Source organism: Prionailurus bengalensis, chromosome D4 (genome assembly GCF_016509475.1).
Source record: "Prionailurus bengalensis isolate Pbe53 chromosome D4, Fcat_Pben_1.1_paternal_pri, whole genome shotgun sequence".
NCBI lineage: Eukaryota > Metazoa > Chordata > Mammalia > Carnivora > Felidae > Prionailurus > Prionailurus bengalensis.
In genome coordinates, this window is record NC_057359.1 from 43428506 (window position 1) to 43451156 (window position 22651).

Genomic DNA, 22651 nt, shown 5'->3' on the forward strand with positions numbered 1-22651 from the left:
TTGACAGGAAATAGTGAAAAGATACTTTGATGACTCTTCATACACATACTGAGCCAGCGTTCCTAGAGTTACGACTTTCATGATTAATAAAAGACTTTTCCTTTGCTCTTCAGCATAATGAGAGGGAAGCATATATGCACAAAGACTAGTAATACTAAACATTTAAAAATATTCTCTTTTCTTCATATAACCATCATCAGTAGCAGAAATTTACCAAAAAACTTATTATTTGCAGCTACCCATATAGTTTCTAGGTAGTGCAAAATCAGGAACTGGTGAAGACATAAAGGAAGCTCCCTAAAATTCCAAAATGGTTCTAACCTCTTCTCTCTTATGTGCATGCACTTAATTCTCAGAGAAACTTCCGGTAGAGGCCAAGCTGCCATGGTACAAGCAAGCTCAAGAGCTAGAAGAAGGAGCTGCCGTGTCAGAAGAGCCCTCGTAAGTGTTAAAACCACAAGGTGTTTTGCTTTTGAAGCTGATTGGTTTAAAGAAAGAGGGGTCTCATTGATTGTGGCTTCCTTGGGTTCTGAGCCAGCTGTCACCCTCTCACCAAGGGTTGAAATGAGCCTTTGGGCTGTCACATTGGAGATTTATCAGTTTCAAAGCGTGTCTCAAAACATAAGATTGCATGGTTGCTCTCTAAATACTTTTCAATTTTGAAGGAAATGAAGGGGTAGTGCCCATCCTCTTCTCCAAAATCTGACCTCTTCTTTTCCAAGAGGCTAAAGGTGAGAAGGCCCAGGCTGCCTCTGATGATGTAACATAGATTGGATGTGAAAGTCTGGGCAGCTTTTCACATTTCTTATACCCCAGCTGTGCAATATAGCCACTCACAAAAGGTAAAGCATAGGTAAAATATATTTGAGGACAAAAGAAGTATATTAGCTTTTCTTTTCCCTATCTTGCTGTGATCGGGATCACATGGATACCAGTCTTTGCCCTACTTGATCATGGTTCCTTACCTGCCCAGTTTTATCAAGGCCATGAAATTTGCAAGACCACCAGGCAAAGAGTTTTTAGATGTTTCAGAAGAGGAAACAATAAGAAAGACAAACATTGACTGACCGATTGATGGGTTGATTAAAGTTATATGTTGGTTGTACTAGAAAGCACTAGGTATGTCTGCTGCATCATTTTTTAAAATAAGGGAAAGCACTTTAGTGATGTATTTCATTTATGATCAAAGCACTTTCTCAGAGTGATGATTTTCTCGATTAATTTATTTCATATAAACCCTAGGCTCTGTGCATAAGACATGTTACCCTCCGCCCAGGAGCTCACAGTATAGCATGTAGGATATGAAGGGTTTTCAAATTCAACATACAGTTTAAATTTTACCAGAGAGGAACACCTGAGTGGTTCGGTCGGTTAAGCATCTGACTCTTGGTTTCAGATCAGACCAGATCTCATGGTTCATGAGTTCAAGCCCAGCATCAGGTGCTGTGTTGCCAGTGCAGAGCCGACTTGGGATTCTCTCTCTCCCTCTTTCTGCCCCTCCCTCTCTCTCTTTCTTTCTCTCTCAAAATTACTAAATAAACTCTTAAAAAATAAAGTAAATTTTACCAGAGAAATAAATCAGCACTGTAATCTATGTATCCGAAAGCAATTTAGAATTTTCTCAGATTCATCCCGTTCGAACCTAAATCTGATATGGTGTGCCAGACCATGAATTGTGTTCCTGAATCACACCCTAAACAGCAAAGGATTGAAGAAGAATTTCAAAATACAGATTGGTACAACCAAAGTTGATTTGTAAAGAAATGAAATTTGTTTTTCAGTCACGTGGTTTCACATTACACAATACATTTCATACTTTAAAGGACAGTAAGCAAAATATAAATTACCTTTGTACTATAAAGTTACTACTAGCACCTTTTTTTAAATGTTTATTTATTTTTGAGAGAGAGAGAGCAAGAGAGAGAGCAGAGGAGGGGCAGAGAGAGGGAGACAGAGGATCTGAAGCAGGCTTCACGCTGCAGCACAGAGCCTGATGCTGGGCTTGAACTCACGAACTGAGAGATCAGGACCTGAGGCGGAGACAGACGCTTAACTGACTGAGCCACCCAGATGCCCCACTGCAGCACCTTTTTCCACTTCTTTGAGAAGTGACTTTTTTAACCATTGCAGAACTTTGGAGAAAAGGCGATGTTTAAAGATCACAGTGCAACCTTTACGTGGATATATGAAGGCTTAAAACTTTCTGTTCCTCTCCTGCCAGTACCTGGCCGGACAGGCCTTCGTGCTGCTGGAGAGGAAGTAAGCAATTTATTTTAGAGGGGGATTAACTCTTTATCCACTAAGGTCCTATTTAAGACACAGAAAGATGCCACTCCGTATGTACATTCTTAGGTGAGATACGTTTAAAACCAGACATGTACTATTCTACTTAAATAAACTGCTCGCCTGTACATCATATTTTGTCATTTGGTCTAAAGCATAATCCTATATACAGTACTGCATTATAACCGAAGTTAAGTAATATAATAAAGTTGAAATTAAATCAAAACATCTTACATCAATAATATAACATCTTTCCCATTATTAGATACCTCTTAGATGAAAGTAGTAAGTGGAGCTTAATGCCTCTGCAGAAGGATTACATAGACTTATGGTCAACCATGTTTTGTAATGAGTGTTTTCCAGGGAAGGTCTGATTAAGATGCATTATGTTGAACTTTAATCTTAATAAAATCCCTAAAGTAGTTAACCACATAGTTTTCACCGTTGAAACTATAGCCATATATTAGATTATTAAGTTTTACTCTTGGTGTAATGGAATTGCCATCTTGGCATGATTAATCTGAATTGAAGTAGATTGTAATTGGAGCACCAGTGCTGGGGAAAGGAAACGTATACTGTTATGCTCAGAACAATAATTACTTTTATACCAAAATGAAATAAATGACAGCTGTAGAATAATGTAATGAAAGGTATCCGGTTTCCACATCTTAATATGCTTTACATGTTTAGTGCACTGAACCCTAGGAAAGGTCTTACGTGTCACATTATTTTTTCATTGATTTTGAATTTAAAAAACATAATTTTGCATGGGCTTAATTCTTTCTTTTTTAAACCACATAGGCTAGTTTCTAAATGTGTGTAGCAACCTATAATTACTCTCCATAGTATAATGAAGAAATGATATAGTGTCAGCACGTCTTTCTTTCCCCCCCACCAAAGAGACTCACATTGCTTAAATTAAATGGTGATGTTTAGAAGCTGTGCCTGTCACTTCTGAACTGCTACAGAGAAGCATGAATAGTAATCCAGACCTATTATCTCTCACTTTGGCCCCACCTAATATGGAGAGTTCTATAGTAAAAACAGTAAATATCATTTATTTCCCCTTATGTAAAATAAAAATATGATCACCAGCCTGTCTCATTAAACAACATAGGAAAACAAGTACCTTAAAGTCTTTAGCCTATGGCGATACTGTTACTGAGTATTAGATGCTTGTGGTAGTCCCACCAATAATTGGGTAGCACTCTGGCCAAAGGTATGTTGGAAAGCAACCGCTCTAAGGTATGTTTAGAAAAAGCTATGATTAAAAAGTAAACACTGAGCTTCCAAGAAATAACCCAAACTTGATAAACTTCCAAGAAATAACCAAAACTTGACGGAACAGGTGTGCACACTGGTATTATTGTTCCACTAAAGTAAACGCAATGCAGCGGATACAGATACAGATATCAGTCACATAGAATACCTGAAATAAGGATCGAGATTAAGTCACATGGTAATGTCCTTAATATATTGAATTCATCATATAAAGCTGCAGCTTTATTTGGAAATACTTTTAGACGTTAATTGCTTTTTTTTCTAGCAACAAACGGGTTTATTTGTGATGTATTTGATTCATACGGCACAAAAGTAGGAGCTTTCATTGTGAGGAACATATTTTCATGATATGAAAAAAGTATCTCCTAACCCACCCGGGAGAGTCACAGCATCTAAACTGATTTTTCACTAGTGGCCATGGTTTGACTTGATCCAGGCACAGGTTTTTATCAGATTTTTCTGACAACCAGCAGCAAGAATCTTCAAGCCAGGTATTTTTGTCTCTCCTCATTGAACAAAACAGTGTGAACAAGATCCAGCCCCTAATCAAGACTAGTCAAGTGGGGTTTTAGCCCGTGAAGCTGATGGAGCACAGACAGTCTTACAAATAAATACAATAAGGTGAACTTGCCTTCGAAGATGCCCTCTAAGGAATCCGTAGAAATCCCTGCTACCCAATTAACACGGAAGGAATTAGAGTTAGACTTCTAAAAATAAAAAGATTCTGGGAGAGTTGCATTTTTTCAAGGCTAAGATCAGTACCTTTCCAACACTAGAAAGGGGCAGATAGAAAAATGACTGATGGAATTCTCTTTGGCTGTTATTTGAAGTATGTCGTTTTGAATTTGCCTCCAGCTGATGAAAGTCTCATTTAGGATACATCATGTATTTTATTTTATTTTTTAGGTTTCATAAGTTATTATTTTTCTTTTCTATCATTTTGTTTTTACAGTGTAATATTAGTTTTGGGCATAGAATATAGTGATTCAGCATTTCCATACATTACCCCGTGCTCATCACAAGTGCCCTCCTCAATCCCCATCACCTGTTCACCCCTCACCCACCCACCTCCCTCCCCTCTGGTAACCATCGGTTTCTTCTCTATAATTAAGAGTCTGTTTTTTGGTTTGTCTAGGATTTAAATGCCAGATTGAGCCCAGCTGGTTGCTTCCACGGACAAATATGTGGGGATATCTTTCTAGGTATTTTTTAAGCCCTCCATATTGTACTTTTATTTGGTGAGGGATCAGAACTACACTATGGTAGTATAATTGTGTTCATTAATCAGGTAGTAGCTAAATAAATTACTGACCTGGTTTCCCATCTCCTATCTTTAACTTACTTTCAGTCTTTGTTGAGTTATATGCAGAAACATGACAACCACCTCAAGCCAAGTACGCATAACGACCACTTTGACAGGTTAATTTCTTGAACAAAAATGATACTATGGTGTCCTCTAGGACATGTAAAGGCTGCATGTCTACTGTTGCTGTACAGGAAGTTAATCAGCTGGCCTTCTTAACAAGCCTGATCTAACTTGGAACAGGAAGGAAATTGTTCATTTCCTTAACTCCTTCAGGCCATTAACAGGCCACTCAGTGCCCTGCAAAGTGTAATCTATTAAGGGAGGCAGGCGTAAAGGTATGGCTAGATGCTTCAGAGGCTCTGAGTCTCTCTTTTTAGACTTTCTGGTCTCTGAATCAAATCATCCCAGAAAGAAGGAGGGAGGGAGGACTAATTGGGTACCTAGGGAAGCCAGTTTCCTCCCAGATTTATTTCAGTTGCCAGGAGTTCTGCTTGGATGGCTTTGAGCGAGAAATAGGAGACAGGCGATTACTTTGGACCCTAAGTGACCAAGAAGGCCATTGGAACCAGCCATCCATCCTTCAAATGTTGGCACATACCAGGCGGAGAGCCTTAATGGTGCCGTCCTCTCAAAAGTAGGATTGGGTGGTCCTCTATGCCTTGATCGTGCTTGCCCTTAAAAAATCTTGAGTTATCTCATCAGATTTCCAGTTAACAACTTTAGTTCATGGTTAATAAAACATTTTTGTGCTTCAGCACAATAGTCAGGTCTTAAACGTATTGCCATAAATAATCTTGGTGTAAGCCATTTAAAAAAAGGAAGAAGAAAAAGGAAAGCAGGCAGGCCAAAGGCAGCAGTAATATCTGGATGCCAGATGGCATCAGCTTAGTGATGGGGCTGATTCAATAAGAAGCAAAGGGAAATTCCTGTCATGCATCTGTGTGAACAGAACCCACAAGGAATTAGATACAGAAGGAAAAGCCAATAAGAGTCTCCATGGTGATCCTGTAGTCATTAAATGCCTTGTTTACCTTGTTGGAAATAGTATTTAAATATATAATATTTAAGCATATGTTTACATTAGTCCGTATTTATATCCAGCAAGTTAGTTGTCTGAGAATGTGGATGTCTTAACTCAGTGGTGAAGAATGTGAATTCACATTTAAAAAAAAGTGGCTAGAAATGTTAATTGTGTGACATGTGTTTTTATATTTTCCCCCAAAGAATATTCAGGGAATCAAACATCAGTAATGGGTCCAGATAGTTTGGCTGTTTATATCCTCAATACAAGGTGCCTGAATTATATTCTCTTCATGAATCTCAGGCCACAGAAAATAAAAGGAATATCTTGTATATATATAAAAACAGATATATTTCTTAAGAATCAAAAGTGACATCATCTAAAATCAAGAAATTTAGATACTATTTGTAGATCATTACACCAACATAAGGGCTGTTCAAGCATGAGAATTACAGGATTAAAAAAAAAAAAAGCACAAAAGCATTTAATTTTGAGAATTGGCACATAGCAGAGCAAAAGCCCATGCTGGCCAGACTGAATCAGCCCTTACCTCTCAATGGTCATGACCTCACTCACTTTCAACTCCTTCCTTTCTGGCCTCCTTCCCATCTACCTAAATCATTCTCTTCCATTATATTCTCTGCAACTGCATGCTTAGTAGAAGTTCTCTGTCTGAATGTATATTTTAGATGACTATGGAGAGTCAGCAGACCTGCTAAATTGTTCACATCTCCTGATGAAAGAAGCTAAGTTTGCTCGTAAGTCACCTGCTCTGTGCCGTGCCCCGTGCCAGTTGCAAATACTGTAAAAATAAGCCTGATAGTCCTTGCCCTCAAAGAACCTTGAGTGCATTCTTACCATAGGAATGATAGGATTATGTCCAAAGTGCTGAGTATTGGTCACTTATCCACAGATTGAACAAATGAGCTAGCTGTATTTAAGAAATGTAATATGATGTTTGAGTATGCACAGTGTGATAGTATTATTGATTTAAAAAGAAATGTGGGAGAATTATTTATTGAATTCCTAAATTCTCTCTGCTACTGTGCATTCCTCTGAGTTAAAATATTAGAATAGTTAAGCTAGTACATGGTAATTCACAAATAACATAAATGAGAGGAAAATGTAATATACAGGGAAAGGGTTTGGGGGATGTTGGTATGAACTGATGTTTGGCAGATTGTGATAGAACCTATTTGAATCTGACTTTCACTCCAAAACTAGTGCTTGAGAAAGGATTATAGCCAATGATCATATGTGTTGTATCAGTATATGTACTTGAGCGATTCTTACCTATACTTTGAGAAAAGCTGCAGAAACCATAGGTAATTTCCTAAAATTTAAAAATGTTCAGGTATGTGGGGCACGTGGGTGGCTCAGTTGGTTGAGTGTCGACTTCGGCTCAGGTCATGATCTCACAGTTTGTGGGTTCAGGGTCCCGCATCAGGCTCTGTGCTGACAGTTCAGAGCCTGGAGCCTGCTTCAAATTCTGTGTCTCCCTCTCTGTCTGCTCCTCTCCTGCTCATGCTCTCTCTCTCTCTCTCTCTCTCTCTCTCCTTCAAAAATAAATACAAACATTTTTAAAAAATTAAAAATTTTTTCAGGTATATAATGCTGCCAACTATGTGAGTTGGTGAGGGCTAAGTCTGTGTGTTTGTGTGCCCAAACAAGGATGTAGCCCTGCTGGGATCGAAGGAAAAAGCAGTTTAGTTATTGATCATACCTCCAGGCAGGGCAGCAGTGTGCACCAGCAGTGGTGAAAAGTGTGGGCTCCAGGGACAGATTGGCTGGGTGTTCATCTTGGATCCACCACTAGCAACAGGGGACCTGGGCAAGTCACTTAACTCTTTGGCTGCAATTTCCTCATTTGTGAAATGAGCATGATAACAGCACCTGTATCTTTGAGTTATTATGAGGATTGAGTTAGTACATGTGAAGTACCTGGTTTGCAGGAAGATCTCTCTACATGTTAACCGGGGTTGTGATTGGGCCACTTCCAGAATTATTCATCTTCCCAGGGAACTTTCAATGGAATAAAAATGTATAATAATCACCTATTTACAACTGGAGAAATTGAGGCAGGTGTCGTATCTACTGGTATGTGAGAGAGAAGTACAATTTGACCCAAAATTCAGCCAGTCATTCCCCAGCTAACACCACCATCCTGCCTCTGAGGATATTATACTTCTATACTTCTGAGGCTTTTTGAAGATTTACTTGTAAGCATCACACTTAGAATCTAGCCCAGAATTTATTCTGAGGGACAAAGCTTAGTTACCTTTATTTGAATAAAAAAGGGACCTACGGGGAGTTGCAAAAATTAATAAGGAAAGTTTAGAAAATGCTTGGGTGGAAAAGCATCCTCTTTCAACCCTGGGTTAAATACAGTTGATCCCCATAGATTGTTCCCAATGTGCACTGAGACAGAAAAATCAATAACAAATTCAACAGAGCAGACAGAGCCATTTTTATGTAGTCATTAGAAAAGCCTTTACTGCAAACCAAGAAGTTCTAAATTTGTCAGCCCCTCCCAACATCTCTACTTATTGCTCATTCTGTAGCTACTTTCAGAAAGCTAAGTCTGAACTATTGCTCAGCTGAGCCCTAGAGAGTGACAAAGACAAATTAATGGGATCCGTGTGTGCCAAAATAAAGTATGGACCCTGTCACCACCAATATATGTTACGTCCATTAAGGTCATTTTTAATGAACTGAACTTTTCATTGGAAAGCGTTGCCAAACTTGTTGAATTAAAGGAAAGAAACCTTTACAAAATTGCAAAATAAACCAATTTTACTCCATATGAAGGAAAAAAAATGGTCATGGAAAGTATTCTGAGTTTACAATATTTTAGATTTGTATCAAAATCGGGGGAAATGATATGCATTAAAAACTCCATTCTGGTATTAAGTTGAGAACTGAAAATGCACTAATAGCATTGTAAGCTATAATGGCATATTAGTCCCTGGGACATGGCTTTTTAAATAATCAGACTGGCCTCAAGGAAAACCCAACTTTTAAATTATGTTCTGTGTGCACAAGTCAGAAAAGCAATAGGAGAGAAAGATGGTCTGAAACAAATGTATCCTCACGTTTTATTTGTGAACAGAGTGATTTGGCTCCATTTGAATCTGCTACATACAGTTAGTGGCCTATCTTTTCTTTCTTCCCAAAACACTGTGTATATTAAGTTTTAAAAAGTGGACAGAAAAATAGGAGCTCCTTCTGGGTTCCCCTAACGTAAGAACAACTCCAAAATGCTTCAGACCCTTTACTGGAGTAGCTGCTTGTATGATAAGGCAGTGTGAGATCAGAGCTATGTATAAATCACTGAAGGCAGCCTCTGGCTCAAAGCTGCCCCAAAATCCTTTTCTTCTATAAAAGAATATTTTTATTGAGATTAAATGGAAGTGTGATACACACAGAATTTAAATGTTCCTCAAGCTACATGATAACCTAATATCCCATCAAGATGAAATGAGGCCAGCATCTACTGCCTTGAGTACAGCCATAAGAAATATAAAATGAAGAAACCCACTACTAAATTTGGGCACAACAGCTTTTTTAAAAAGACTGAAAGAAACTCCTACAACAGGAAAAAATTTTTGTTTTCTTATGCCGATACCTGGAACTAAGAGGTATGATTTAATTTCTCTGAGTTTCAAGACTGTTGCCTCTTTAGCTTGCTTTCAGTCTTTGGACCCAAGAACAAACCAAGTCACTCATAATGTCAACACTCACCATTCTATTTACCTATCCATTTACTCATTATAAACATATATATTTACTGAGCATCTATTACATGAAGCTCTGACTTCACAGAAGTTTGATCTAGTGATGGACATAGTTATTACATAAAGATTCACACTTGATTTTCAGAGGCTGGTAACTGCTATGGGTAAATGAAAAGGTGATCTAAGAGAGTCTAACAAGAGCTCCAGCAGGTGTGGGGTTCAAGGAAGTCTTCTCTGAGAAGACACATTTCAATTGAGTCCTGAAGGATGAGTGGGAGTTATTACAAACTGAGAGAAAGGAGAGTCATCCATGGGGTGACGCACCTGCCAAAACCTTGAGTCAGGAAAGAATTACACACATTTAAGGAAGAGAAAGAAGACTAGTGTGGCTGGAGGCTAGTAACCAGGGGGGAAAGAGCAGTAAATGAAGATGGAGAATGGCATAATGTAACCTTGACAAGGAGTTTGGCTTTTCTTCTGGTATTCTGGGAAAAAATTAAAAGCTTTACAACTACAGGGTGAAGAATGGCTTAGTAAGGTCTAACAGAGAAAGAAAACAGATCAGTGGCTGTTGTGGTGGTCCAGCAGAAAGGTAGTGGCTTCAGTGATCATGGCTTATGTGGTCACCTGACATTCAATATGGTGACACATGGATTCTGGAGTCAACTGCCATGATTTGAATCTGACATTTATTTAGCAGTATGGCATTCGAAATCTCTGTGCCTCAACTTTATCATGTAGAATTTGGGATGAAAAGAGTACTGTCAAAATATAATTTTCAAAAAGGAAAAACTACGACCCATATAAATACAAAATGAGCACATGCCAGAATTTGTACTGAATTCATGAATTATCAAGAGAACTAGTAAGATGTTAAAACTTATTCATACCAGAACTGGATATAGAAAAGTGTCTATTTTCTACCAGACAGTAATCCTTGGCACTTATATGAACAGAAAAAAAAAACAAAAAAAACTTTCCATCACTATGGACTGGAAACATTTGTATCATCACCAGCCCTCTACAAGGAAACTTCTGTCTGGCCAAAGACAAAGACTTACACTTCCATAGAGTTAATTAGACAGCCTGCCACCCCGAAAGTCTGTTAGACAATGTCAGCATTCCACTGAAAGGACAACCAGTGATCTCTTTTGCCCATTTCACAACATTCCTGACAGTATCCATCTCCTAACAATATTATAATGAGTTAATGTATATGAAGGGCTTAAAAAACATCAGTAAACATTAGCTATTGTTGTTGTTGTTGTTTTATCAAGGTGGCTGTGAGAGAAGTAAAGGAATTTCAGATACATTTTTGAGCGAGAATTGATAGACTTGGGGAATCATTTGGAAGAGAGGAGTCGGGGAAAGTGAGGGGTCAGGAATAACTCCTAAATGTCCTTGAGCATTTGGATGGCCAGTAGAATCATGTGCTGTGACAGAGGAGACTGGGAGAGGAATAAGATACTGAAGAGGGAAATCAGGAGTTCCATTTTGGACATTTTAGGTTGGAGATGCCTTTGAAATATCAAAGTAAAAATGTCAATTGGGAGAGAGAGCAATGAACAGTGGTTATGAGCATACAACCTACTGGCTGTGTGAATGACTTATACTTCAATTTCATCACCCATGTATTAATTACTAAACGAAGCTAGTAATAGTTCTTATCTGGTTGTCATTAGGATTTAACAGCTTTTATTCATAAAGCACTTGGAGCAGTGTCTGGCACATAAGAAGCACTATATAATTTTTTGATAAATAGATTAATTATATTAAATTAATGTTTACTCCTTTCAAAGAGTCAAATGGCTCCCTAGCCCAAAACTTACCAAAAAAAGAAATTGGGTATAAAGCTCCGAAAAAAAAAGTCTGGAATAGAGATGATATACTTCGAAATACTTAGAATAGAGATGAAATACTTCTAAATACTTAGAAGTTGCTCACATACTGGTGGTGTGTGAAACCAAGAATCACCAAACACATCACCAAACTGAGCTCCAAGGCACTAAGTGCTTAGAGTTTAAGGAGAGCAGGACCTAAAAAGGAGACAGAAGGAAGTGACCAGAAAAGAAAAGAAAGCCAAGCGTTTGCTGTCATGCAAGTCAAGAGGATAAAGTCACTCAAGAAAGAAGGCATGGTCAACTGCCTTGGGGGCCACTGGGAAGAAGGTAGTTGAGGATGCATTTGTTGGGAAGAGCCGACACTGTAGGGCCCGTATTCTCAGAAACTGATTATTACCTGTCTTTCTGCTGGCTTTTCTCTTACTATTAAAGTAGAACAAACTCCTGATGGTCAACAAGATCCCTCCGTTAGTAAGACTCTTCCTCATATCTTGTCTGGAACCATATCGAGAAAGATAGGTCAGAACTGCAAGCCAGGTTTAACAGAGTCTCCGAGTATGAGGTTGTGGGCCTGGAGAGAGCCCGTTAGGCCCTGACTCGTTGGAACTCTGATACCCCCCAGCATTTCCTTCTAGCACAAAGTCTCTTTCAAAGGAGAGTGTGCCCTTCGATGCAGTCAGGCTTTCTTCTCCCACTTCTAGTGCTGAGCATTTCTGCAAGAAAGTCATTGAGGCGTTTGTGCGGAGGCCAGCTGCCTCTCAAAGAACCCAAAAGGGCATCATTATCATGAGAAAATCAAGTCTGCTTCTTGGAAAATTCCACTAAATATAGCTCTCCCAGTACTGCCTTAGTCTGTTTGAAATTGGGTCCTTCCTTTGTACTTATTTATTTACTTGTTACTGCTTAGTGGCATCAGACAGGGCAGTCACAGATTTTTTTTTTTTATTTTTCAGATAGGCATATTGGTGGCTGATTAAAAATTCTCATTGTGTTTGTTATTTAAGTCTCTGGGATCGGTCTATACTTGGTTATGCTACTGAAGTGCCTTATAGTGATGAAAACCTGTCACAACCCAGGTATGATGCTTAAGAATTAGAGGAACATTATGAAAATAAGTGGTGCTATCAGATGTTTTGCGGAATGGTGTCCTGGACACCTTTGAGATTTTGTGCTTGGAGACTTTAATATGAGTTGCATAACTACCATGAATTATTTGCAGCTCCAGAGAGTTGTAAGCTAACAAAAGCAGTTGAGAAATATTTTCATAATTCCATATCAGGTCAAGTATCCTTGACTAAAGATCTTTCACAATAAGTTAGATTGTTATTTATTTGGAATGATTTAGGTGTGGTTCTAAGTGAATGGAGAGGCATATTTTGGATAAGTATTCTCCCAGAACTTTATTGCTCTCCCTATATTTTTAAAGAATCACTTTAAGGTTGTCTTGGAATTATGGGTTTTACAATTAATTCCAAAATCCCTAAAGGGAGAGTCACCCTCCCTTTGTAGCATTCCAAAGGTTTTTGTTTGTTTCCCTATTTTGAATGGTTTTGAAAAAAATCTTTTAATTTCTTGAGAGACACTAAATAACTAAAAAGTTTACATGAGGTCTTTTGATCTCATGTAAAATTGAGACAGATGAAAGAAAATGTTTCATTTTCCAAGTTTCTGTCCCACCTAAAAGCAATTTCTTTTGCTTGTGTTTCTAAATGGCTCTTCGGATGCCAAAATGCCTAGCTTTGGTTCAGGAAACTACACCTTCTCCTAAAGGTTTCACTCCATTAATTTTGCAAGAGTTGCTCAGAACCAGGAGAAGAACCAACTTTTCAAAACTAAAGAAAAAGAATAAAGAAGATTTCATTAAAAATAGATGAGGCATTATGGAATAACAGCATCATTACCAATAAAGTTTGGGGACTTTTTTTGTCCCTAAATGATATACTTATATAAAAGACTCTGATTAATTTGGGCTAGAATTACTTATACAGTATTTTATTTTTCCAGTATCCTATTTTCCAGATCCATCTGTGGCCACTAGTTAAATGATAAAATTTTAGAAAGGGAAAAAAACCATGATTCTCATGCATATATAAAATGAACATCTGTTCAAGCTTTTGTTTACCTCATTAATTAGTGAGGGAACCAGGAAGATGTTACAACCAATTCAAGGGAAATTTCAAAGAATTATATGTATTTAGGTAAATAAGAGGCTAGAGTGAATGTACAAATAGACGTAAAATGGGTCTGCTCACAGGACAACAATCAATTGCATTCCACTAGGCGCAATTAATCTGCAATTCTGTGGGCAAGAATCATTCTCATCATCCGTTTTCTCTAACTGGTAGAGTGGTAAAATAGCAATGAAAGATTGCCATAGCTTGGAAGGATGCACTTGACAGGACACCCAGTCACCTCCTGGGTCTGTGTTAAAGTTGTCTACAATTTTTCCTACACCATTCAGTTCATTCCCTCCTCTCTCCTCCCCCTAAATGCCACTACTCTCATACACAAACATACAGCAAAAGAAAGAGGGAAAAGAAATCCACAAAGCCCATCAGACGTCTGGCTGAAATTTAATAAGCTGGAAAACTAAACCAAAATTAAGTATTTTTCATGTGATTTTCTGCAAGTGTCAGTTTGCATTTTGAAACTAGAGAATGAAGTGAGGCTAGTAGTAGCATTACAATAACACCCCTATGAAGCCATTCTTATTTTGTACAATGCTGATGATTTGTTTTTTAGATGACTGTATATGAGAAAGGAGAGGAAACTAAGAGGAGAAAAGATAAAGTTAAAAATCTCAGAGGTGCTGGCTGGCTCAGTCAGTAGAGCATGTGACTCTTGATCTTGGAGTTGTGAGTTCAAGCCCCACGCTGGGCATAGAGCCTACTTAAAAAAAAAAAAAAAAAGTTATCAACCACGTGTGCATAAAACTAGAGCTTAACTCTGGCTAAGCTCTGCAGTGATTAGTTAACACAAGATTAGTTAACCAAGACTGAACAGTTTCTGTTTAGCACTGTATTAATCAAGTGATTGTTTTTATTCTTTTAGTGCATGCTCTGACATCAGAATAGCCACATAGAAACTGAACCACCTTGGGATTTTACAGGTGCACTTGATTATCGTGGTTTTCTGTTTCCTAAAAGGTACTATGGTAATAACTCTCATTAAAGGATAAGCTTTTTGTTAGCTATATCAACAATTAGTCTTGCAAACTGAGGACCAGACAGAAGCAGAAATCCTCTATTTACCAGGTTTCATTTTGAATTTCCCGAAGCAGGGAAGACTAAATGCCGAAATCCTATCGGTATTCCCTGAAGTTCGAGCCCATCTTTGAAAGAACTCAAGCATCTAGCCATTCTGCAACAGTGCTGCTAACAAAAAGAACTTTCAAAGGACCCTAATTAAACTTCAATAGTAATTTTTTATTGAACATTTGAAATTAAAACCATTAAAAATGATTTAAAAAAAACACCTATTGACTGCATTTTAAAGGTCCCACTTGAAGGATTCTAGCTAAGCAAGTACTATTCAGACCAGGTGTCCTCAACCTTACATTTAGACCTCCTACTTCAGTTGCCTGCCCTCTCACCGACCTTGCTTCTTCCCACTTGTGGCCAGAAAGCTCAAGATAGTAAACACAGCATTGGGAGATCTAGGAATGTGGGGGAAACTTTCAAATGAAAACCAGTTCTATTCACTTGGCCATTCGCTCTATTAGATATTTTTCTTTTGAAATATAATCTCCTGCCTTCAGCAAGAGAGAATATATTATATCACACAGTGTGTGCACGAGAGAAATTGAGATGACTGCCAGAAGACAGCACCGCTTAAAAGCCAAATCGTTTTTAATTGGTGTGAACTTGATGAAGACCTAAGGATAGTGGGTTGGGAGATGAGCCAGAAAGGCTATTTGACATTTGATAAGACTCTCACTTGGGAGACATAAAATGGATGTTTATTGTTTTTGCTGTTAACCCTAAAGGCCCAGAAAACCAAATATAGACAAACGCCCGCTCATATGCCCATGCCCACACACGCACACGCACACACACACACACACGCACACACATTTATTTTCATTTGGATGCTGCTTCAAAATAAACAAGGTTCAAACACTGCAATGAGTTCATGAGGTTCCAGTAATGCACCCTTTCTACTTTGTGTGCTTGTGGTCTGTCTTCCTGGTCCTGGAATGAGACCAAACACAAAGCGATTAACGTTATAGGCAAGGAGAGCTAAGTGGTTTGCGCATCACCTATATTCTAGGTTTCATCTGGGTCTCATTTTGGAGGATAAAACATAAATCGATTTAACTGCTCGTCATTCTTATAAACTCATATATGTGGAAAAGATAGGAACTAAGACTCAAAACAAGTTGGAAGATTATTTATGAATCTTGGTGTGTTTGGTTTATCTCCACTTAAGGTCCTATCGCAGGAGTTGGGAAACTACAGCCCACAGTCCAAATTCAGACCTTTCTGCTACCACCCTCCCTCTAGTTTTTGTAAATATAGTTTTATTGGAACACAGCCACGCCCATCTGCTTCCATATTGTCTCTGGCTGCTTTCGCAGCATGTTGACAGAGTTGAGTAGTTGCAATAACAAAGACCCACAAACATGGCCCACAAAATCTAAACTATTTTCTATCTGGCCCCTTCCAGAAAAAGCTAGCTGATCCTTGTTGTCTTGTAATGGTCTCCGAAGATGTTATAGGTAACAGAACAATAACTCTTAATGCATAGGAAAAGCTAATAGGGTACAGTTCTTTTTGCGATCGTGTCATCTTTCTTATTTGACAATAAAATTCAGCACATTATTAAATAGGAAGCATTATTCACACACCATTGTCAGAGTTGGAGGGCTTTTCATTTGCTTTTGGGTTTTCCTTATAAACAAAATAGTTCAGTGTGTGTTTTCCTTCATGTCTGCACCTGGCTTGTAACATTCAGTGTTTGTGTATTTGTTGTCACTTTTGTTCCAAGAGCCAGACAGATATATGTGTAATAAGAGGGTTAAAATTATTTTGACTGTGATTTGGGGTTTTACAGTCTTAAAAAGCTCCTACAGGTATCATTACTCAAAGAAAAGGGACTTTCTAATTTTTTAGGATACTGCTTTTCCCTCATGTTCTCTAGGTGCCAGAAGACGGATCAAGAATTCAAAAATAAGAGAGGGAGGTGACATTGTGATGAGAACTTCTTGGGAATAATTCTGAGTGGGTCTTTCTCCCTCATCCACCTTTCTGACAAGGTTGTATGTGACCTTCATTCTCTCCTAAGCTCTTCCGTGGCTCAGACACCATGAGCTGCTGGGGGTCAGGGGAGTCTGGTTCTCCTGGCCAGCTCCATGCACAGCTCAGGCTCCGGCTCAGGCCCAGGAAACATTTTGGTTCTGATCCTTCCAATTTGAAAACTTGGACTGGTTTCCTGCTAGAATTCCTATTTCCCTAAACTAGATAGGAACCATTTGCACTCACTAGGATTTAATGCTATAACCTTCTTATCAGTTCTTTCGTTTCCTGCCAAAGTCAAAGTTAGGGGACCAGGTTTGCATGCCTCCTCAGCACGACTCTCTGTGAAAAAGCAGTAGGATCCTGGAAAAATAAAAAAATATTTATTCCAAAGTTCTTTTTCCAGATTATTATACTAACTTTCTGAAAACGTTAGTGGTTCCCTCTGGGCTTTTTTCCCTAGGTCCTTCTCAAGGTCATTGCCGTTATGGGCCATTGTTGATTAGTGGGAGGGAAAGTCTTTTTTTTTGGAATTTGATATTGTCCTACATTGTAGAGAAACTCAGAGAAAAACCAAATTCTCACTAGTGTGGTTTCTCTCAGGGGGTGGGGGCAGGGAGGCTGCCGTCCCACAAACTTGTGTGAATTCAGGATCTCTCGTTTACTGTGACATGTCTGTGGATTTAAATTTGTAGCACGGCTTTTCACTATGATATAAAAAGAATTGTAGTCCAGACTAATTCAAAGAATGTGTGAGGAACAAGACTTTGCTCCATTCTTGGAAACTTACAAAAAAAGAACCTCTTTCTATATATAAATAAATCTTGGGACGCACATTGAGCAGAAAAGCAAAGAAAGTTACAGAATATGAGATCCAGACTAAAAAAAACAAAAACAAAAAAAAAACCCACCTCCTTAAATATCGCCAAGGGCTTATTTTGTGATACTTTTAGGATCCGTATTAGTCTCCTATAAGAATAGCCAGCATCTTGCAGAAGGCACAAGTGCTGGGATTTAGAGAGAGTGAAGAAACCACCAATTCCTGCTCTGAAGAGCTACCGCTGTGGGTGCAAAGCAGGGAGAAAGCAGGTGGTCTGTGGCTGGAATGTCTTACAGCTGGGAGTTCATATGACACTTACAAAAAAACCAATCCAGAAACCCGTGGCAAATGAGCTCATGAACTAGACCGAAGCACCCATCACAGGACAGGGTAGCAGAGCCCCGAACGGCGCTGGGCAGGGGCGGCAGGTGGGATGCAGCCCTCCACAACCCCCAGGGTCTCCTGCCTGGGGCTCTTCATGCTGTCCTCTTGTTTGCTTGCCGACTGCAGGTTCATCCCGGAAGCCTGGTCAGCCTGCACGGTTACCTGTGGTGTGGGGACCCAGGTGCGAATGGTGAGGTGCCAGGTGCTCCTGTCTTTCTCCCAGTCCGTGGCTGACCTGCCTGTTGATGAATGTGAGGGGCCCAAGCCAGCATCCCAGCGTGCCTGTTATGCAGGACCATGCAACGGGGAAGCTCCTGAGTTTAACCCAGAAGAGACAGATGGCCTCTTCGGTGGCCTGCAGGATTTCGACGAGCTGTATGACTGGGAGTATGAGGGCTTCACCAAGTGCTCCGAGTCCTGTGGAGGAGGTAAGAAGGGGGGACTCTGGCTCACATCCCCACCATCATCTTGTCTTTTTTCTTTATCCTCTCTCCCTGCAGGAGACTGTGTCACATGACCGCCTCTAGTCCAGGAATGATAAGCAGGGGGAGGAGGGGAGGAAGCCATCCTAAATGGAAAGCATACTGAATGAAACACAGATGTATTTCTCTTTGGGCTTGAGTGGCGCTCAGACTGTCGGCTGTGAGTGGCCAACACAACTCATGCTTTTACTTTCAGTTGTCGTTCTGATGTTTTGCAATATATCCTAGGGTATCTGACTGAGAAACACAGTTGACACTAACCTGGCAATGCTCTCAACATTCAGTTTTATTTATCTATGTCCTTGTTTTAGTGCATGTGGTATGGACCAAGGCCCAAGATGACAAAACATTCTACTTTTCCCCAGAATAGGTTCGAGCCCCCGCCCCCCTCGCTTTACTCAGCGGATTTTCCAAAGCAGTACCTCTTTACAAAGGGAAAAGGATGTATAAAGGGCACATAACAGTGTGCTTACCTGGAACAGGAAAGGACTTTAAAGTCTGACCCCACCGCCGTTTTGCAGATGAGAAAACGAAGGTCCGAAGAAGCTGGGTTCACTTGCAATCACACAGCTAGTGAGTGACAGCTGGGATTAGGCCTGCTAATTATTTATTTCCCTGTCCAAAGTCTTTCCAGCATACCTCACTGCTTTAAGCACTTAGAGAATTCCTGAAGCTTTCCCCCTTACGATTATCATTTAACTAACATTACATGCTTCCATGTATATTGACCTGATTCTCTTAGGGATATTTCATAGCCATAACAACAGGTTCAGTGATTCTTTATTTCAGGTGTTATAGATGGTGTTGTGAGGGAAGAGGAGGGCAGTTAAACCACCAATGAAATTCTTCAAGTTTATGATCTTTCTTACACAATAGAACATACATTAGATCCATAAAGCCACTGTCTCCCATGTCGGCTCCCAAGAGAGATTTTGAGAGGTGAGGAAAATACTGTCTAATTTCCTTGCCAAATTTCTCTCAGTGGCTAGCAGTAACCCCCTTTGACACCTTATGGTTCTGTATTGCTAGCAAAGTTTCTCAACTGGTATAAAAAAGTATTAAAATTATTTTCCAGGGGCACCTGAGTGGCTCAGTCGGTTAAGCGTCCGACTTCGGCTCAGGTCATGATCTCACGGTTCGTGAGTTCGAGCCCCGCGTCGGGCTCTGGGCTGACAGCTCAGAGCCTGGAGCCTGCTTCAGATTCGGTGTCTCCCTCTGTCTGCCCCTCTGCTGCTTGCACTCTGTCTCTCGCGTTGTCTCAAAAATAAATAAACATTTAAAAAAAAATTTTTTTAATAAAATTATTTTCCAAAAATGGCTTCTAAACCATGGCATTTTGGAAACCCTTTTAAAAAGGCGTCTTATCGTTAGTGAGAATGAATGTACAAGTACTTGTGCCCAAAATGTTCACATGCAGTTGAAAAGGAATACTAGTGGAACAAGTACATACTAGCAAAGAATCCATTTTCTCCATCAGATCTTTTAGCAAGCATTTAATAGTGTTGACCTTGAGGTTCTTGTTTGTTTCCAAGTCTTCCAGTTTCAAACTGAAATTGTTAAGTGTCTTAATGGAGGGCTCTGTTATTTTAAAACCTAAAATCTTCCTTCTGATTCTGGAAGAATTTCCTGGAACGCAGCTAATCTCTGTCCTTGTGTTCTTCTCCACACACATTGAGGGCATCTTTTCTTCTATGCCTACCAAGGGAGAAGTGTTAAATAAGCCTCAGTGATCTCTGAGCCCCGGCAGGAGCTGAGAAGTCAGGTGGAAAGACCACAACCCATAGGCACAACTGCTTCTTTCCATATAACAAGTGACTCAAGAGTTCAGAAAGGGTGTGTTTATCCCCAATTTCCATCATCACCTGAAAGGAACCATCGTTATCCCTAGTCTAAAATGAATTTGCTTTGGAATTTTTTTTTTTTTTTACTTATGGTCTCTCAGTTCTGGTTCTCAGTTACAAGTCAAGCCTGGAACTTTATGAGCAGATGGAAAAAATAGATGCAGTAATGGAATAATAAATAACCAGATACCTTTATCTAACCATTCTGCTGATCAACCAGTGGTATAAAACTCAAAGTGTAGAGAGCATGTGGAGTGGTTTTAATTTCAAATGTTTTCAGAAGATACTGATTTGGAAATAAGATTTGGGGGTTTGATATACAATTGATCTCTGCCTGTAGGAACTGAGCGTCTTTGTATAACATAAATTGTGCATCCTTTATAGCCAAGGCAGGGTAAAGTTACTGAAATGTCTTATGTCTTTAACTGTCAACAACTGTGCACGCTTACCTACACTTATGTAACTGTGCCAAGGTAATATATTTGCACCTAAAATGGTAGAGTTGAAAATTCCAAAGTGGTGAAAATATGGTTGTGTTATATGGTCCATATGATGCCCATATGCCCTAAAAAATCATTTCACTATATGGGACATGTATATTTTGAAGTCAGTGCTTGGCAGTAACATTGTGCTACTTTGATCTTTCACCGAAATATAACCCACAAGGTTATATATATTTTTAATCATTCTTGCTGAAGCCTACCAAAAATGTGCAGGATTAACAGGTAACTTTTAAATCAATTTTGGGTTATAAGGCTGGTCAGTGTATTTTATTGTCTTCCCTATCTCAAGAGCTAACACTGGATAGATACAGAAGGAACCTTTCACCTAGCAGAGGTAGCAGCCAGAAGGAACTAGTTAGTAATTTAGGCTATGGTTGGTGGCTGTGTTTCCCCAAGCTGTCATCAAAGATCACGTAACAATTATGCTCTTCTGGGAGATATGAACACTGAAAATCCCATTTTCTGGAAGATTGAAAGTTAGCCTAACCTGTTCAGATATGTGTCCTGCGTCCCACTATCATCTCCTTGTTATATTTTAATTTCCCACATGTGAACTAATAGGTGTGGTCAAGGAGAGTGGCTTTGAACCTGAACAGCTTTATTACATTGAACTCCTAGATGGTAAAATCAACATTAAAACCTAGCTGAGGGAAAACTTGAAATTTACTTGGGCAAGAATGAAAGGTGAAGTCTTATACCTGCCACTCCCCTTCCTTACGAGTCCTCTCTCCTTTGTTTCTGTCAAGAAAGGAAAACTCAGAATCGTGAAGTCGTGTGCTTAAACATGTGTTCTGTGTTGGTTCAAAATGTCCTTCTAAGTGCATATATTAGCCTATTAGGAAAGAGCACGCATTTGTTGAGCCAACTTCTCACATCCTGGCCAACTCCGCTGGGCCAAGTATGCTGTGACCTCACAGGTGAGGTTTTCACATGCCCTCCCTCCTGTGACTTCCCACGCTCCCCATTCCAGGGCAGCTCCCTCCCTCCATGTGCCTTCCCCCAGGCGGCCCTCTCCCACCTCCCCTTGGCCTACACAGCACTGCACTGTGCTCACAATGCCCTGCCCTTGAGGCATTTCCTGCATCACACCACAAAAATGTATTGTGTGTTGACCACAGGGCTGGTCCCAGATACTCCTTAAAATGACAGAGCTCTGTCCTTAGTTTCCCTCAGCACCCAAGGCCCCACCTAAGAATGCCAGTAAATGGCCCCTATGGCTAGGGACATTTAACACAGTGCCGCTGAGGCCTCGTGTTTCGTTTTATGATATGTTAGATTCGAATTTGGTAACTCTGGAATGCTGCTTAATCTCAGCATTTAACCACCTCCCAGGTGATACTTATCTGGAGCTGAGGTTTATTGGTTTGGGGTAATGAAAATTTGTGTTCCACACGCATATCTAAGAGGACAATACTGACGTCCTTTTCGAACTGTTAGCCCTTGAGACCCTTGTTCTTTGCAGTGATAGAAGGACTTCAGTGGTATAAACTAGGAGTTCGTGAAGGAGAAACAGAGCCCACCATCCACACAGCTCCACACCTAAAGCCCTTCCAACTGGGGGAAGTGGTAGGACCTGGGGTCACTTCCTGCTGATGTCATCGACTCAATTTCATAAAGTATTCAGTAGCCGGAAAAAGCGAAAATGTATTTTAGAGTGACGTTTAGAGTCTCTTGAATATTACCAGGTACCCAAATGAATTGAAAGCCTAATTTCTTTTTTTTTCTTTTTTTTTTTAACGTTTATTTATTTTTGAGAGACAGAGACAGTGTGAGCAGGGGAAGGGCAGAGAAAGAGGGAGACACAGAATCTGAAGCAGGTGCTGGGCTCTGAGCTGTCAGCACAGAACCCGACATGGGGCTCGAACTCACAAACTGCGAGATCATGACCTGAGCCGAAGTCAGACGTTTAACCGACTGAGCC

General features: G+C 39.7%; 1 protein-coding gene across 6 annotated transcripts in view; it reads left to right on the top strand.

Moving 5' to 3' along the window:
- The window catches only part of ADAMTSL1 (ADAMTS like 1), an 890060-nt gene that overhangs the window by 687957 nt on the left and 179452 nt on the right, over positions 1-22651 (top strand). For all 6 annotated transcript variants that reach the window (XM_043567319.1, XM_043567318.1, XM_043567320.1 and 3 more), the window contains 2 exons: positions 357-441; positions 18031-18332. In XM_043567319.1, the coding sequence (XP_043423254.1) occupies positions 357-441; positions 18031-18332 (387 nt within the window). The remainder of the gene's footprint in view (positions 1-356; positions 442-18030; positions 18333-22651) is intronic.